This window comes from Sus scrofa, chromosome 14 (assembly GCF_054392235.1).
Source record: "Sus scrofa isolate SSC_HxYL_T2T_F1_AM1 chromosome 14, Sscrofa_HxYL_maternal_Yorkshire_Landrace_v2.0, whole genome shotgun sequence".
Taxonomy (NCBI): Eukaryota; Metazoa; Chordata; class Mammalia; order Artiodactyla; family Suidae; genus Sus; species Sus scrofa.
Window position 1 is genome coordinate 125,601,141 of NC_139396.1, and position 17,889 is coordinate 125,619,029.

Sequence of the window (17,889 nt, forward strand, 5' to 3'; positions counted from 1 at the left end):
GATGGCGGTGGGACGAAGCCCCTTCTTCTCCCGCGGCCGGAGGCTCTCGCCTCACATTTCCCACAAGCCCCTCCGCGCGGCCTGGCTCTCCGAAACCCAGCCGGCCGCTCTGCCGCCACTGCGCACGCGCGGCACGACGTCACGTGCGCTCCCGGGCTCAGCAGAGCTGGCAGGAGGGGCCTTGCCAGCTTCCGCCGTCGCGTCGCTTAGTGTCTCAAACGGCGGGTTCGCTGTGCCTCCGCCGTCTCAGGGCAGCCAGGGGTCGTGGGGCTGGGCGAGGGGTGCGCGGCAGCGCGGCCATGGGACTGAGTCGAGCCCGGTGACAGCAGGGAGTCAAGCGGCCCGGGCCCTGAGCTCCTCTCCTCCCGGGGCCCTCGCCCTCCTGCTCGCGGGGCCGGGGCTCCTGCTGCCGCTGCTGGCGCTGCTGCTGGTGGCGGCGGCGGCCAGGATCATGTCGGGCCGCCGCTGCGCCGGCGGGGGCGCGGCCTGCGCGGGCGCGGCGACCGAGGCGGTGGAGCCGGCCGCCCGCGAGCTGTTCGAAGCGTGCCGCAACGGGGACGTGGAGCGAGTCAAGAGACTAGTTACGCCCGAGAAGGTGAACAGCCGCGACACGGCGGGCAGGAAGTCCACGCCGCTCCACTTCGCCGCAGGTAACCCAGGCCATTGCCGCCTCGACTCGCCCCAGACCCCACCTGCGCACCCAGGCTCGCAGGCCCCAAAGCAGACATAATGCTCCTCTGACCCCGGCCTTTCCCATAGGACCCCGGTCCCATTCATCTCGATGTTGTCGAATGGGAACTGAGGAAATGGGGGTAGGGGAGTAGGGGCGAGCGTGCTGAACTCACTGGAAGTTTTGTTTTTGTTTTTGCTTTGTTTTGTTTTGTATCGACAATACCTGTACCAACTTCCGGTCTTACTAACCTGAAAGGCCTTGTACACACAGAGTAAGAGATGTAATAGACCTTGTGATTTTAAAGGCCAGTTAACTGTAAAATCTATCGTTCTTGCACGTTCCACTGTAACACTTAACAATCCTTTGATATACAATCTTAAAGGCTTTTATAAAACGCAGGAGTGTAATTCAAGAAGAGTAGCTTAATTGACCATTGACACATTACCCTTAATGGGTTTATCAGGGTAGCAAGTTTCTAGAGAGACTAGAACTGGAAATAGTCAAGTTTGGGAGAACTGAGATCTGACTTAGGCTGGGTGCGATTGGGTAGTCCCTGCCAGACTCAACTTAGGGTGGAAAGTAGAATGAGAGGAAAGACGGTGCAGGTTCTCTAGCTTGGATTTAGAATTTAAATTGGTACTAGCCTCGCCTCATTCTGAGATTTAGATTGTTTGAAGTACTTTATTTTAATTTTTGCTAGGTTCACTTTGTAATATAAGCTTTTTAAATTTAATTGAAAAATTAAAAAATTAAAGATGAAACAGCTCATTTCTACAAGGCATTTATGCTTTTCTTTTTGAGGAAAGATCGTGATTATCCTCAAGGGAGCCATGCACGATTAAAAGTGGGAATAGAGTGTCATACTTCCGTTAGTCCTGGTTTTTCATTTTGGGTATTACATGCTTGTTTAAAATAATTTTTTGAAAAAGCAGAACTATATGTTTTAAAGCACTGTTTTTTGGAATAGGAATGATGTGCAGAGAAGGAAAGATTTCCGTATTCACAGACATTGTTGGGCTCCCACTGAGAAGCCTTTTAAGGGAGAAGATTTAGGAGGCCATTGGTGGGAGAAATAGAAACAAGACTGTAGGCAGCAGAAAGGGAATGGGGAAGAATTCTAAAATCAAATCTCCTTTTTCACCATTTTGCCTAAAATTTTGGTGATCAGTGCTGCCTTTCCTCAGCTAATTTGGATTGTCGTTTTTGTCCATGTAGTCAACATTTAAACAACTGATTTGGCAAACTTTCATACCCAACTGATACGTAATCCAAAGGGTAGTGTTACTTAGATTCTGTTCACTTGATCTGTGGGATAAAAATAACCAAGGAAGATCTTAGTTGCTACCTTTCAAGAATTTGTTGTATTAGTGAGTTCATCTCTGAAAATAGTAATATTTGGAGGTTTAAGGTTATGGATTAGCTTCTGATTGACCTTGTTCCTCCCAACCTTCCCACCCTCAGTTCTGTCCCAGCATTTCAAAGTACTTTTTAATGTAGATTTCATGTAGTTTGGTCAGACTGAAAAGGAGAATTTTATTTTAGGAACCAACTCACCCATCATAATTTACCACATACAAGTTAAAAGATTAAGAATTTATGGTATAGGAGTTCCCGTTGTGGCTCAGTGGTTAACGAATACGACCAGGAACCATGAGGTTGCAGGTTCAATCCCTGGCCTTGCTCAGTGGGTTGGGGATCCGTCATTGCCTTGAGCTGTGGTGTAGGTTACAGACGCAGCTCAGATCTGCCATTGCTGTGGTTGTGGTGTAGGCCGGAGGCTACAGCTCTGAGTCGATCCCTAGCCTGGGAACCTCCATATGCCACAGGTGCAGCCCCAGAAAAGACAAAAAGACAAAAAGACAAAAAAAAAAAAAAAAAAAAAAAAATTAAAAGAATTTAAGGTATGAAAGTAACAAAATAAAAAAATTACTGATGGCCTGCATTAAACCTGAGCTTTAAAGCCTTGCATTTAAATCTAGATAGATACTTTTTTAAAAAATTAGTCTTATAAATTTAAGTTAGTAGTTCGATTAATGAGAAAGAACCTGTTTTAATTTTTAAGTAAAATTAAAGGAGTTCCCTAGAGGCCTAGCCGTTAAAGATTCAGCGTTGTCACTGCTGCAGCTTGGGTCATTGCTGTGGTGCAGGTTCCATCCCTGTCCCCAGGAACTCCCACATGCCATGGGCACAGCAAATAAATACGTACATACATCCAGCTGCATTTTCTCTTAATATATGGAGAATACATTTTATAAACTCTTTGTAGGTGGTGAGTTATCAGTCATGCTAATGTGCAGCATGTCTTTGGAAGCTCAGTGTAGGTGGGACTGCGTAGCTGCCTGACCAAGCAGTTTTTTATGTTTGTACATTATAGGGTAAGTGTGGGAGTGGGAAACTCTTTTTCTTTTTTTTTTTTTTTTTTCTGCTAATTAAATTTGTAGGTTTTATGGGGGTAGGCTAGACATGATTTTGTTTTAAGTTTGGTTTTAGTGAAGCAAGTAAAGCATTTATTAGGAGAGAATGTATGTGCAGAGAAAGCACAGGTGGGCTCAAAGAGAGGCAGGGAGGGATAGCCTTGGGCTTTGGGGGTTTAAATCACTTATATGGGGTTTTTGCGTTGATTTCTAAGGAATAGAAATGAGAGATCTGTGCAGACCAAGGAAAATGAATTGTGATATAACAGTTTAGAAAAAAACTTGGTTTGTCCTTTCATCTAAAATATTTAGTTCAGCAAGTTTCTGCTGTGGTGCAGTGGGTTAAGAATCCGACTGCAGCAGCTTGGGTGGCTGCAGAGGTGCAGGTTCAATCCCTGGCCTAGAGCAATGGGTTAAAGGATTCCAAGTTGCAGCAGCTGTGGCTCAGATTCAGTACCTTGCCTGCCAACTTACATATGCCATGAGGGTGGCTAAAAAAACAAACAAACAAATACTGAGTTCAGTAAAAGGAGTAATCAGTTGCCAGCCCTAAAGGAGTTAAGGTCTTCTGATAATTAAAAAAGTAATCAATATAAACAGGAACTTTTCTCCTATTAGGTGCTTTGTATTATTGTATTAGATTACATTTCTTAGATAAGCATGCTTTCAGAAGTCACTTCTTATGAGAAAAATTGTTTCCTCTTCAGTCCTCCTGCCACCAGCCCCCTGCCTACCCACCCCCACACACACTGAGGGTATGAGTGATTTTTTTGCGACACATCACAAAACTTGTAGAGGCAAGTTGGTGGTGGGGAGACTGCAGCTCCAATTTGCCAAAAGCAGTAGCATCTGAAATTCTTGACAGTATAATCCCTTAGAAAACAGCAGAGTTCAGTAAAGGAGATGGCTTCTCTGAACTTATTTCTGAAAAATGAAGAAAAGGGACGGAAACTTCAGGAGAAAGTCATCTTATTGTCCATCATGGCCAAAGAAAGAAATGCAGAGCATTCTTTAGAATCTTAGAACTTAAGGGGACAGGAGTGAGGGATATAGAATGCCCTGGCTTAAGAATCTTAAATATTCTTTGGGGTGTGCAGAAAGGTGTCATTCTATAGAAAAATAGGCAAAATAATTTATTAGGTTCAAGAAATTCAGGTCCAGAGATGGTGGAAAGATGGTGTGTGTGTGTGTGTGTGTGTGTGTGTGTGTGTAAAATTGGAGAATGACAGGTTGAAAAAGGATTTGCATTGTTAAGAGTTTAGTGAAACAAGGTAATACTTCTTTTGTATATGTAGTATGTTTTGTTACTGTTCTGTATTTGTAGTATGCTACTCTGCCATGAACTTTGGACTAGTCAAACTTAATTTTGATTACTAAGCATCTGGAATTTATTATACAAGCAGCTGATTTGAAAACTAGAGCTGCTTATTCTCGAGATGAAAGAAGACTAAAGTTAAACAGTGTTGCTGTCTTCACATGTATGTAAGATAGGTAGAAAAGTGAGTGGATACCACTTGTGTGGGCTTGGCAGTCAAAACTAGGGCTAATAGGTGAAAGGTTACGAGAAGTCAGACTGCCTTTAATCTGCTCAACCATGGAATTACCTGGAAATCTCCAACAGTGGCTGGATTGGCATCTTTCAGAGATGTTGTAGGGAGTTCCTGTTGTGGCTCAGTGGGTTGAGAATCCAGTTAATATGCATGAGGATGCAGGTTTGATCCCTGGCCTCGCTCATTGGGTTAAGGATCTGGCGTTGGCTGTGAGCCATGGGGTAGGCTGCAGACATGGCTCAGATCCCGCGGTGGCTGTGGCTATGGTGTAGGCTGGCAGCTGCAGCTCCGATTTGACCCCTAGTCTGGGAACTTCCATATGCTGTGGGTGTGGCCCTAAAAAGACATACCCACACACACACCAAAAAAAAGAGAGAGAGAGATGTTGTAGAAATGATTTCTCTAAAATGTAGGCCATTGGACCAATGCGTCAGAATCTAACTGGTGTAAGAAAGTGGCATGATTCCTCCAGTTGAAGATTTTAACAACTGAGCTACCAAAGGTGTTATAACTTTTGTGATTATCATTGATATCCTTTTCCAGAGTGGTGCTACTGAGGTACCCAATAATGTTTCAAAAGCATTTCCTTCTTTTGTCTGTAGGCCAACGTCATAATTATGGGAGATGTACAAAATGTACCAATATTTTTTACCTAGGACAAAAATTAGAGACTCCTGTTTCCAGGATTGGTTTTTGTTTTGGGGATAATTAAATCCTATATCAGTAGAAAACCCCAGTATCAAATAAAGACCAGTCTATTTAGGAATTCACAATTTTTTCTTTTTGACTTGTCAGATCTCTTAGTATATTATCAAGACTTAAGCTACACCTTTTTCCTCAGCCCTTGCTGGATTTAGCGGTAGGCAGTGATTTCAGTAACAACCAGTTTGGAGTACTTGTTTCAATACTGCCACATCCATATTGTCAGAATGCCATCACTCCAGAGGCCCTGGTATCCTTTTCTAAGTCTCGCCAGACTCTCTTTCCCAAGTTGACCTAGGCAAAACTTCTCCATGTATTCCTCATTCTAAAAAATATATATATGCCGGAGATACTTTTTTCTGGATCTTAGTAAACTAAAGTTAATAGTAAATGAGAAGTTTAAAATGACATCTTTTAGAAAAATCTGACAAGAGTCCTGGCTGTGTAAATCAAGCTGAAGGCTGCTGCTTGATTATCTATTTCCATCTCATAGACCTCAGGAGTCTTCTTCATTTTGTGGCATTTGTTGACATTTACTGTTTCTGAACGTTTCCTTCTGACAAAGCCCTACTTGATGCTAGGCTACCTTTACATTGGCAAGACATCACTGTCATTTCATTTTGGACAGCTGCCTCACCAATGGCCCATTCCACCTTTGAACTATAAAAAAGGGGAGATGGTGGCACTCAGTGAAACTTCCTAAGAGTCTAAGTTGGTTTCTCTGTATTGACTTCCAGTGCTTTACAACTTTTTGGAAGCCATTCAGATAAAAGTATGTTTCCAGTATAGCAGCAAAATATGATACTGTTACAGTAGTCATGGTTGGCAAGACAGTTCCAGAAACTATGGCATCTAGATAGTAATGAAACTTGACAAAAGAGAAATTGAATAGATTGCTTTTGCCAGTTGTCACAAATTATTAACTTCATATTTTCCTTGGGGGTCATTTGCTTACTCTTCCAACAAAATATCAGACATGCACTAAACACGTGTTTATCAAGTCCTCCTATGTGCCAGATACTGGCCTTGGCCAGTGAGCAGAAATGAACAAGATACAATACCTGACATTAAGTAACACAGCTTATTTATTTATTTGGCTGCACCCTCAGCTCGTGGAAGGTCTGTGGGCCAGGGATTGAACCTGCATCACAGTTGCAGCAATGCCTGATCCTTAAGCTGCTGCACCACGCAGGAACTTCCAAGTAACACAGTTTATTGATCAGCAAATTTATTTTCTAGATAAGCCTGTTTTGTTTCACTGTCAGTGCTTTAGATTCATTCATTGTCTCATTTCATCAAGTATTTTGTTTGTTTAAAGATGAGTGCTGTTCCATAATTATAAAATAAACCAGCCATAACTACTAACTGAAGGCTTCTGATTCCTTTATAAAGAGATCCTTAGGATATGGAGATTGGCACTTACTCTAAGAATATGCCTATTCATGTTTTACTTGACCAGCGAGAACATGATCAGAATATATCTTGCAAAGCTATTTTTTTCTTCCAAGAAATAAGTACCTAACAGAAGTGCTTTGAACTATTCTTGAGATCATAAGAATGGGGATTTCAGGGGTTCCCATCATGGTGAAGTGGAAACAAATACGACTAGGAACCATGAGGTTTCGGTTCCATCCCTGGCCCCGCTCAGTGGGTTAAGGATCTGGCGTTGCCATGAGCTGTGGTGTAGGTTGCAAATGTGGCTCACATCTGGCATTGCTGTGGCTGTGGTGTAGGCCAGTAGCTTTATCTTCTATTGAAAGCCTGGAAACCTCCATATGCCTCAGGGGTGGCCCTAAAAAGCAAAAAAAAAAAAAGAATGGGGGTTTCATTAGGGATTGGCCTCAGTTTGGGAAGCCACTTAAATCTAAAGGTGTCACCAAACTTCCAAAGTAGATTTTAAAGGCTGGAATAAATGCCTACTGACCTCTCTAAATAATGCTCTTTCATGTCAAGAAGTGGCTTCAAACATTAAAAATCTCAGACTCTTTATCTACTCTTAGGATAGCAGCATGACCTCTGACACATATTGTAGTCCTTACACTGTGACTTGGAAAACATGCCAGTTTCCTGATGGGTTTTAGACATCGTAATGGCTAGAGAATCATGTTGATAGTTTCTGAGGTAGAAGTCATCTGTGTCTTGGACTGTTAGTAACTATATAGATGAAATCATCTTAACCTTTTCTAACCATATCATTTCCTAAGCTAAAACTTCAATTTCAGTGTTTCATCATACACATCAGTATTGATTCTAACTCTGGCTTGAAGCAACTGTCTCTTCCCAATGATTCTTTTCTCTCTCTCTCTCTCTTTCTTTCTTTCTTTCTTTCTTCCTTTCTTTCTCTTTCTTTCTTTCTTGGGCCACACTTGCAGCATATGGAGGTTCCTGGGCCAGGGGTTGAATTGGAGCTACAGCTGCTGGCCTATGCCTTGGCCATAGTAATGCGGGTTCCAAGCTGTATCTGCTACCTATGCTGTAGCTTGCGGCAACACCAGATCCTTAACCCAAAGCAAGGCCAGGGATCAAACCCACATCCTCATGGATACTATGCAAGGCTCTTAACCCACTGAACCACAACTTCCCAGTGATATTTTAACAAAACACTACTGTGGACCTTTTTTCAGGGTGATCACTGATCTTTGGGACAGATATCTTCCTAATTTGACACTATCTCTTATAACAACTAGATGGATGTTAAACTCCAGCTATTTCTTGTCTTGTCTTGTCTTTTTAGAACTGCACCAGCGGCATATGGAAGTTCCCCGGCTAGGGGTCAAATCGGAGCTGCAGCTGCCAGCCTAAGCCACAACCACAGCCACACCAGAAACGAGCCACATCTGCAACCTGCACCACAGCTTATGGCAATGCCAGATCCCTAACCCCTCAAGGAAAGCTAGGGGTCGAACCCAAATCCTCATGGATACTAGTCAGGTTCATCACCACTGTGCCACAATAGGAACTCCTACTCCAGCTATTTCTGTGCCAACTTCACACTCCTTTTTTGGGAAGTTACTCTGTAAGTCACCACTTTGATTACTTCAAATGTGTTGATTTCTACTGAAGAAATAATGATCCTTCTCAAAGTGCTTGGGTACATGAAGTAACTTTCCAAAGGAAGAGGTACCTTTACTAATTTTTCTTTATTCTGATTCCTTTTCTCTTGATCTCCAACTTAAGTCTTTTCTGAAAGCATTTCTTCAAGATGGGTGCTGAATGACTGAGATGTCAGAACCACTGATCGGGGCAGCTGTGGGTGGCTCACTTGGGGAGGGCAGTGTGATCAACAGTTCCCAGGCTGTGATAAGGAAGGTTCGAGTCAGAGCGTAGTGGCAGCAGATTTGGCCTTTCCCTCCTTGAAATTTTCCCTCTTGGCTTCTGCAGTACCATTCTTAGTTTTACTTCTCAGTCTCCTTTTCTCATACCATAATGTATTCAGCAAATTGCCGTGTAGCCCACAGTGTGAAGGACATTGGGGAAGTAATGATGAACTAAGATAGACATTGGTCCAACTCTTTATGGAACTTAAAAAAGTTCAGGAGATAGCTACTGAACAGTAATTACAGATTTTAATAAGTGCCGAGGGATGCTGCTATGGATAACAAAGACAATCCCTGTGGGGTTTTTTTGTTTTTGTTTTTTTTCCTGGAACTTACATTCTAGTGGAGGAGAGGGGGAAACCAGCTGAATTGAATGTGTGGGTGTGCAGAATGGACTGCTTTAAATAGGATCATCAGGGATGGCCTCCTTAAGGTGGAGACATTTAAACAAATTTGATAATGAGTAGAAATAAGGAAGCAAAGGGCAAGGGAGAAGCAGTCCAAGCAGACAGGTGACATGTACCACTGAAGTCATGTTGGCATCCTTAACTGAAAGAAAGCTGGATGGTAGCTCAGAAAGGAAAGAGTGATATGAAACAAATTTTGTAAAGTAGATAATGGCCAGTTCATGTAGCAGGCCTTGTAGGCCATACTAGTGTGATTAAATTTTATTCAAAGAACATCAGTGGAAAAAGCCCATGAATTATTTTAAACAGGACTATGATGTGATTGTTTTTATTTGCTTATTTATTTTTGTCTTTTTGCCTTTTCTAGGGCCGCTTCCCATGGCATATGGAGGTTCCCAGGCTAGGGGTCCAATTGGAGCTGTAGCCACCCGCCTACACCACAGCCACAGCAATGTGGGATCCGAGCCACATCTGTGACCCACACCACAGCTCACGGCACCACCAGATCCTTAACCTACTGAGCAAGGCCAGGGATCGAACCCACAACCTCATGGTTCCTAGTCAGATTTGTTAACCACTGAGCCACAACAGGAACTCCTGATGTGGTTGTTTTTAAAAGATTACTTGGGACAGAGTAGAAATGAGAAGCCAGTTAGAAAACTTTTGCAATAGTTCAGGCTAGAGACAAGGGTGGTTAGGTTGGGACAGCGTCAGTGGAAATGAAGAGAAGGTAGGAACATGTTGAATCTGAGATGCCTTTGAAATATAAGGTGGAGATAATGTCCAGTAAACAGTTTGGAATTCAGGTGAAAAGTCTAGACTGGAGATTTAAATTTGCAGGTTGTGTATCTAGATGGTATCTAGGTAGTACTTAAAGTCATAGGAAAAGATGAGATAATCTTAAGAGGGGAGAAGAGGGTAGAGAACTAAATCTTTTTTTTTTTTTTTTTTTTTTGTCTTTTTGCCATTTCTTGGGCCGCTCCCATCGCATATGGAGGTTCCCAGGCTAGGGGTTGAATCAGAGCTGTAGCCACCGGCCTATGCCAGAGCCACAGCAATGTGGGATGCGAGCCGTGTCTACAACCACAGCTCACGGCAATGCCGGATCCTTAACCCACTGAGCAAGGCCAGGGATCGAACCTGCAACCTCATGGTTCCTAGTCAGATTTGTTAACCACTGAGCCATGACGGGAACTCCGAGAACTGAATCTTGAGGAATTCTTGCATTTAAAAATTACATGAAATAAGCAAGAAATCCCCACAGAGATAGGACATGTCCAAAACTTGAATTCGTCTTCTGCCATGAACCTATTTTGTCTACAGCCTTCCCCATCTGAGTTGATACCAACTTCACCACTCCATTTGTTAGTTCGGAAGACTTGGAGTCATCCATGACTCCTCTCTTGCCCCTCCCCTCTCTTACCTCCTCACCCCACATCCAGTCTGTGAGCAAACTGTGCTGGCTTTACCTTCAGAGAGCCACTTAATATTCTGACAAGTGCTACCATATAATGGTCTAAACCACCATAATCTCTCATCTACTACCTGAACCCCCTTAAAACTAGTCTCAAAGCAACAGCCAAAGGGTACTTTTCAAATGTAAGTCATATTATGTAATTGACCAGCTCAAAACTCTACAGTGACTCTCCATTTTCCTGACAGTAAAAAAGCCAGAGTTCTTAGAGCCATCCTCAAGTCTTTCTAGCTGTTTCTCATTTCTTCTAACCTCATCTCCCACCATGCTACCCTTTCTCTCTCAGTTCCAGTCACTCTGGGCCTTCTTATTTCTGGTCAATAAGGCTTACTTGCTTTCACGTCTTTAATCAAATGTCACCATCTCTAAAAGGCCTATGGTGATCTCCCTAGTCCACTTTATGACCCCCCCACTTTACTCACCCTTATGACTTCTTAGTCTATTCTTTTTCTAATTACCTCTTGATATACTTATTTTGTGCATTTATTGTTCATCTCCCCTACCTCCATAGAAGTTCCTCAAAGGCAGAGATTTGGTCTGCTTTGTACAGTAGTATGTCCCAGGCACCCAGAAAAGTGTCCATTACATAGTTGATGTTCCTTTATCGCTTAGGAAGTGAATGGAGGAGACAAGAAAAACCAGTAGTGTGGAAACTCTGGAGAAGATATTTTGCAGAGGAGGTAGTAGCCATCCAGTGTTGCTAAGAGGCCTAGTCAGATGGGGACAGACATATGTCCTTTAGGTTTGGCAACGTGGAGATTGTAGGTGACCTTGATGAAAGCAGTTGTACGGAAGAAACAACACTGAATTTCGGAAATAGAGAATTGATGACAATCCTTAGAGGTTTGAATATTCAGGGAGCAGAGGAATGGGTGAATTCAGGAAGAATATTTTTAATAAAATGGAAGATATAGAATATGTTTACATACTATTAGGAATGATCTGGTGGAGATTGATGGGGAAAGAGCGAAGACCTTGAGAATAAGACAGGGTACTGCCGTGCAAGCTAGGATTGATCTTTGATAACAGTACACTTATTTCAACAAAACAGAAAACTAGTGCTCTCTAGTCAATTTCATTCATTTTTCACACATGGCTTCAGACACCATTCTTGTGGTGGTGACTTCAGAATGTCAGCCTCTAGTTTAGACTAATTTCCTTTGTTCAAAATCCACAGAACCTTCTACTTACTGGGCATTTGTTCCTCAGGCTGGTCATTTCCAAAAACAATCTTATCTCCCAAAACATCCTGTTTTACTTTGTATCTGATAGTCCTCCTCCATACCTTATCTAGTTTCCCTAAATTAAAGAAGTCACCAGATAGTGTCAGTTTTCTCTTTTCTCCTTAGTTATTCCTGGCAACATTGTGTGTAGTAGCAAAAGATTAGAAACAACCTGACTACTCATGGGGAAGGAACTAAAAGAACTAGTGAAATTGTGATACTTGAAATCAATAAAATATGTGCTGATAGTTGATTTCTAGGATGTTACTAGGGTTTTGTTTTGTTTAAGGAAGATGCAGAACAGAATATGTGTGTGTGTGTGTGTGTGTCTAAGTATTTGCTTGTCCTTCAGTATTTTTCATACCCATTCTAAAGGTTACATCTGGAATAGAGGGATAATTCCCTTTGGGTCTTTGTGAAGGAGAAGGAGAATTCAGCCTAAATAGTACTGTTTTAAATTGAATTCAGTTAATTTACAGCTCTATGAGTGCCAGCTGTGTACCAGGCATTGGGTATTTTTGCAGTGAACAGGACATATGTTGGAATTTTATATAAGATTTCGTTAGGAAATGCTCACTCAAAAAGATCTTATGCACCGCTATGTTCATCACAGCATTCTTTCTTTCTTTTTTTAATTGAAGTATAGTTCATTTACAGTGTTTCTGGTGTATAGCAAAGTAATTCAGTTTTATGTGTGCATGTATTCTTTTTCATTATAGTTTATTACAAAATATCTAATGTAGTTCCCTGTGCTATACAGTAGGACTTTCTTGTTTATCAGTTTTATATATAGTAGTTTGTATTTGCTAGTCCCAAACTCCTAACTTATCCCCACTTTTCCCCTTCGGTAACCGTAAGTTTGTTTTCATGTCTGTGAGTCTGTTTCTGTTTTGTAATAAGTTCATCTATAACATATTTTAGTTTCCACATGTTAGTGATATCATATGATAATTGTCTTTGACTGATTTCACTTAGTATGATAATCTCTAGGTCCGTCCGTATTGTTGCAAATGGCGTTATGTCATTCTTTTTTTTTTTTTTTTTTTTTTTTTTTTTGGTCTTTTGAGTGCTGCACCTGTGGCATATGGAGGTTCCCAGGCGAGTGGTCAAATCTGAGCTGTAGCCTCTAGCCTACACCATAACAACACAGGATCCAAGCCTCATCTATGACATATACCACAGCTCATGGTAATGCTAGATCCTTTAACCCGCTAAGTGAGGCCAGGGATGGAACCTGTGTCCTCATGAATGCTAATCAGATTTGTTTCTGCTGAGCCATGACAGGAACTCCTATTTCATTCTTTTTTATGGCTGCATAGTATTCCACTGTGTGTATGTGTATGCGTGTGTACACACGCACACACACAACCCATCTTTTTTTTTTTTCTAGATTGGAAACCATGAACTTTTTTGCTTTTGTCTTTTTGTCTTTTTGCCATTTCTCGGGCCACTTCCATGGCATATACATATACACACACACGCACACACACAACCCATCTTTTTTTTTTCTAGATTGGAAACCATGAACTCTTTTGTTTTTGTCTTTTTGTCTTTTTGCCATTTCTCGGGCCACTTCCATGGCATATGGAGGTTCCCAGGCTAGGGGTCGAATCAGAGCTGTAGCCCCAGCCTACGCCAGAGCCACAGCAACACGGGATCTGAGCCATGTCTGTAACCTACACCACAGCTCACGGCAACTCTGGATCCTTAACCCACTGAGCAAGGCCAGGGAGGATCGAACCCGCAACCTCGTGGTTTCTAGTCAGATTTGTTAACCACTGAACCACGACAGGAACTCCTGGAAACCATGAAATTTTATTGACATCAGCTACATGACTTTTCTCAGTAGCCGTATGGTATTGCATAAAGTGGCGTTACCAAAGAAAACAGTACCACTGATTAGACTTAGCAGTATTTCCCCCCCCCCCCAAGGTGGCTTAGAGAGAGTTCATTATAGTCACAAACTAATACATAAAACATTTAAAATTTTGATCTAAGTTTTTTCCTATCCTCCCACACTTGAAAGGTATCTCATGGACACCAATTTCCCAATCCTACCTATCATTACTAGCTTACAAACCTTAAGGCTAGTAACCCTCATCTCATTTAATGTTCAGTTTCCATCAGTTTCAGTATATACCAGTATAAATACCATGACTACTTTGCAGTATTCAACAGATCTGAATCATGGGATTGAACCACAAATTCCACCTTTTATGTGACCTTCAGTGGTACCATGGAGGCCAAGGCAATTTAATTTAGGTTTACCAGGATTCATTTCATTTTAAGAGAATCCTCTTGGAACAGGTTTATTCACTTCTCTTAAAAATGGTGGCATTCTTTTACTTTTCTCACTTTTGAATCAGCAGTTATATAAACAGATTAGATTAAGTCTAAAAACATGGGCCTCAGTCAACTTTCATTATTTTTCTGCATATGATCATGATAACGGATTAGGACATCCTTTACATTTTAAAGAATTCAATTTATAGTTTGTCCCTGCCCAAATCCATAAAAACAGCCACTTTTAAAGTAAATTAGCAGACCATTGCATCACCCCCAGTGAAGCTGTAGGTTTCATCACATGCACCAGCAAATCTGCATGGCTAGTTTTTGCCTCTTTTACAGAATTTTACACCTGTTATTGCAAACAGCATTTTAAACAGACATCAGCTCCCTAATAAAAGCAAGGCATTTCCTTTATTAGAAACAAGATACACCGTCACTTAAAATCTTCAAACATTATTGTACTTTAACTTTGAAAATTTGACCATGCATTCAGTGAAACAATATGCAGACAACTAGTTTTAACAGACAAATTAAAAAACACTTCTAAGCAGACATGAATGTCCTGAATTGTTTATTAGGTAAGAATTTTACAAACATTACTTGGATTAGCAGTAATGGTGGAGCTGGAGAGTATTGGCGCCTTCTCCAAGCTGCATGGCCAGAACCACCAATAGTCTGGTGGAACTTGTGGCCCTTCTCGAGGCCTCGGCTCTTTCTGCCTGCAGAATTCAGCCCTCACATCTCCCTATGCTTGTGAACTGGTTTGGTGATCCACTGGGTGTCAGGATTTCTTCTGACAGCTTTATGGAAGGAATCAATGAATTTGTACATAGAATCTTCACCAACCCAGTAAGAATTCAGGACCTTCAGAACCCCACAGTGGTGTCCAGCTCGCTCCTCGGCAACAGACTGAAGGCTTTGAGCAAACTTTAGCTGGTTGACACCATGGTGGACAGGCTTGCCATTGGTGGCACCCTTAGGAACTGGGCATTTGCGGCCACCGCGGTGCACACAAATCCGATATATGACATAACCTTCCTTGGCCTTGTACCCCAGCCTACTTGCTCTGTCGGGCCGGGTGGGGCAGGGTGCCCTGTGGAAGGCGGAGAGCTGGTGGTACTGCCAGCAGCGTACCTGGAGGAGAAAGCACATTATGTCAGACTGCTTCTTCCTCCATAGCTCTTGGATGTACTTGTATGCGCCCATTTCAGCTTACTTGATGGCTGCCGCCAGATGGAAAGGCACACCACATCTTCTTTGTCTACCTGTTGATGGATATTTAGGTTGCTTTCATATGGCTGTTGGAGGTAGTACCATTGCAGCATTATTTACAATAGCCAAGACATGGAAAAAACCGAAGTGTTTATCGAGGGGTGTATGGATAAAGAAAACGTAGTGTATATACATAATGGAATATAATTCAGCCATAAAAAAGAATGAAATCTTGCCATTTGTGGAAACGTGAGTGGACTTTGAGGGCATTATGCTATGTGAAATAAGTTAGCCAGAGATCAACAAACTCCAAGATCTCACTTAGGTGTGAAATCTTAACAAAATAAAACAAAAAATCCAAACACACAGATACAGAGAACAGACTGGTGATTGCCAGAGGTGGGGGGGATGGGCACAATGAGTGAAGATGGTCATAAGATACAAATTTCCTTTAAATAGAATTCCTTATGGAGTTCCTGTCATGGCGCAGTGGTTAACAAATCCAACTAGGAACCATGAGGTTGCAGGTTCAATCCCCGGCCTTGCTCAGTGGGTTAATGATCTGGCATTGCCGTGAGCTGTGGTGTGGGTTGCAGACACTGCTTGGATCTGGCATTGCTGTGGATGTGGTGTGGGCCGGTGGCTACAGCTCCAATTAGACCCCTAGCCTGGGAACCTCCATATGCCACAGGAGTGGCCCTAGAAAAGGCAAAAAATTAATTAATTAATTAATTAATTAAATAGAATGCCTTCTTATAAAATAAGTCCTGGGGATATAATGTACAGCATGGTGGCTATAGTTAATAATACTGAATTATATATTTGAAAGTTGCTAAGAGAGTCTATCTAAAAAGTTCTCATCACAAGTTTAAAAAATTGTAACTGTGTGGTGATAGATGCTAACCAAATTTATTGTGTCCCTGTTGCACACATAGCAAAACCTGAAACTAAATATAACCTTATATTTCAGTTAGATCTCAATTTTTTGAAAGCACCCCCCCCCCAATAAAGATTTCATTAAAATCTGTTGCCTGGAAGCAGCTTAAAAAACTCTAGTCTGTAGGATAAAGTCAAGACGCCACCTTAGTGTGACATGTAAGTTTCTTCATCTGGCTTCTGCTTAAATCTGTGTGCTGACTGTTGTGAATGATTTTGCTCTTTCATGCATCCATGCCTGTTTACATTTTGTTTCTTCTACTTATGATCTTCCCTTGCTTAGCTTTTTCCCATTCTCCACCTCTCCTCTCCTCTCTGTTCATTCTAACGACCCCTTAATTTTTCTGTAAGCCTTCAGCTCAGATGTTATCACTGGAATCTTTTCTGGGATGTTCCTTCCTAGTCTCTGCTTTCTGCGAGTTTAGGTATTCATGTCTTTGAACTCTAGTGGCATTTTATGTATACCTCTTTTATGACAGTTATGTATATTGAAATTATTGGTTCTTAATGTTTCTCTACATCTTAAATTGTAAGCTCTTGGAGGATAGAGAGAATCAAAGATACTCATCTCTATGTTATAGAGCCTAGAAATATTTAGATGAAATAAAGAATCCAGTTAATCTCTTGAATCATCTAACTGTTCCCTCAGCTGCAACCAGACCAGCGCCAGACATACACCTTGGAAAGACTGTATGTCACTCACTGCTTTCTGATTCAGCTCCACTCTGGTCTTTCTTAGGACTACATTCAGGCCTGGTGATTTTAAGAATATTTTGGTCAAATTTCACATGAGTGAGGTCTTCTCTCTCTCTGTCCCAATACACACATATACTTACCTCCCCATCTGCTTTAACATATGCCTGAAGTCCTTTTCTTTTCACAGTTAACTGTAAAAAGATTTTAGGTGCTATTGTGTGGGAATGGTATGAGATTAAAACTCTCATACTGAATTTGTGAAGCAGTATAAATGAGTTATCAGACTTTTTTTTTTTTTTTTTTTTTTTAATGGAGCCAGTTGCAGCAGAACTATGGGACATGGGTTTCTAAAAGAGGCTTCCTACCTAGGAAGAAGTTGCTTGTGTTGTGCAAAGTGGCAAAGTAAGGGCTTCTTTGAAGACACCTGATTTCATACTTTGCCTCTATCTTCACTACATAGACAAATATAAACTTTTCTGCTGCTATCTTACAGTCTCCCAGTTTAATAGAAACATGTTATGAGATATGGAAAAGGGATTCTGGAGAGACCCTTTGGTTTTCCCATTAAGATTAGCTAGTGATATATTTCACCTTTTCACCAGTGAATTCTTGAGTTAGTGAATCTGCTACTATTTTTGCATAACTTGTACTTAGTGATTCGAATTTGATGTATTTTCTCTGGAGAACTTAAATATGGATAATTCATTTTCTTCTAGGTTTTGGACGGAAAGATGTAGTTGAATATTTGCTTCAGAATGGTGCAAATGTCCAAGCACGTGATGATGGGGGGCTTATTCCTCTTCATAACGCATGTTCTTTCGGTCATGCTGAAGTAGTCAATCTCCTTTTGCGACATGGTGCAGACCCAAATGCTCGGGATAATTGGAATTATACTCCTCTCCATGAAGCTGCAATTAAAGGAAAGATTGATGTTTGCATTGGTAAGACTTTTTTTTTTTTTTTTTTTGTCTTTTGTCTTTTGTTGTTGTTGTTGCT

General features: G+C 41.5%; 1 protein-coding gene and 1 pseudogene across 4 annotated transcripts in view; one reads left to right on the forward strand and one right to left on the reverse strand.

Annotated features, from left to right (window-relative positions):
• Positions 1-208: 208 nt before the first annotated feature.
• Positions 209-17,889, forward strand: part of TNKS2 (tankyrase 2) — a 65,572-nt gene continuing 47,891 nt past the window's right edge. The window contains exons 1-2 of the mRNA XM_001926556.8: positions 209-650; positions 17,610-17,834. Of these exons, the coding sequence (XP_001926591.3) occupies positions 452-650; positions 17,610-17,834 (424 nt within the window). The 5' untranslated portion in view covers positions 209-451. The remainder of the gene's footprint in view (positions 651-17,609; positions 17,835-17,889) is intronic.
• Positions 7,713-15,740, reverse strand: LOC102161122 (large ribosomal subunit protein eL15 pseudogene; annotated as a pseudogene). 3 transcript variants are annotated; one of them, XR_014826614.1, is made up of 2 exons: positions 13,540-15,740; positions 7,713-9,640 (listed from the first exon to the last, which is right to left on the reverse strand). The product of XR_014826614.1 is annotated as a large ribosomal subunit protein eL15 pseudogene, transcript variant X1 (transcript). The 3 variants fall into 3 exon arrangements; XR_014826615.1 differs by having other exon boundaries at positions 7,720-9,580; positions 13,477-15,740; XR_014826616.1 differs by lacking the exon at positions 7,713-9,640 and adding an exon at positions 12,795-12,971 and having other exon boundaries at positions 13,502-15,740.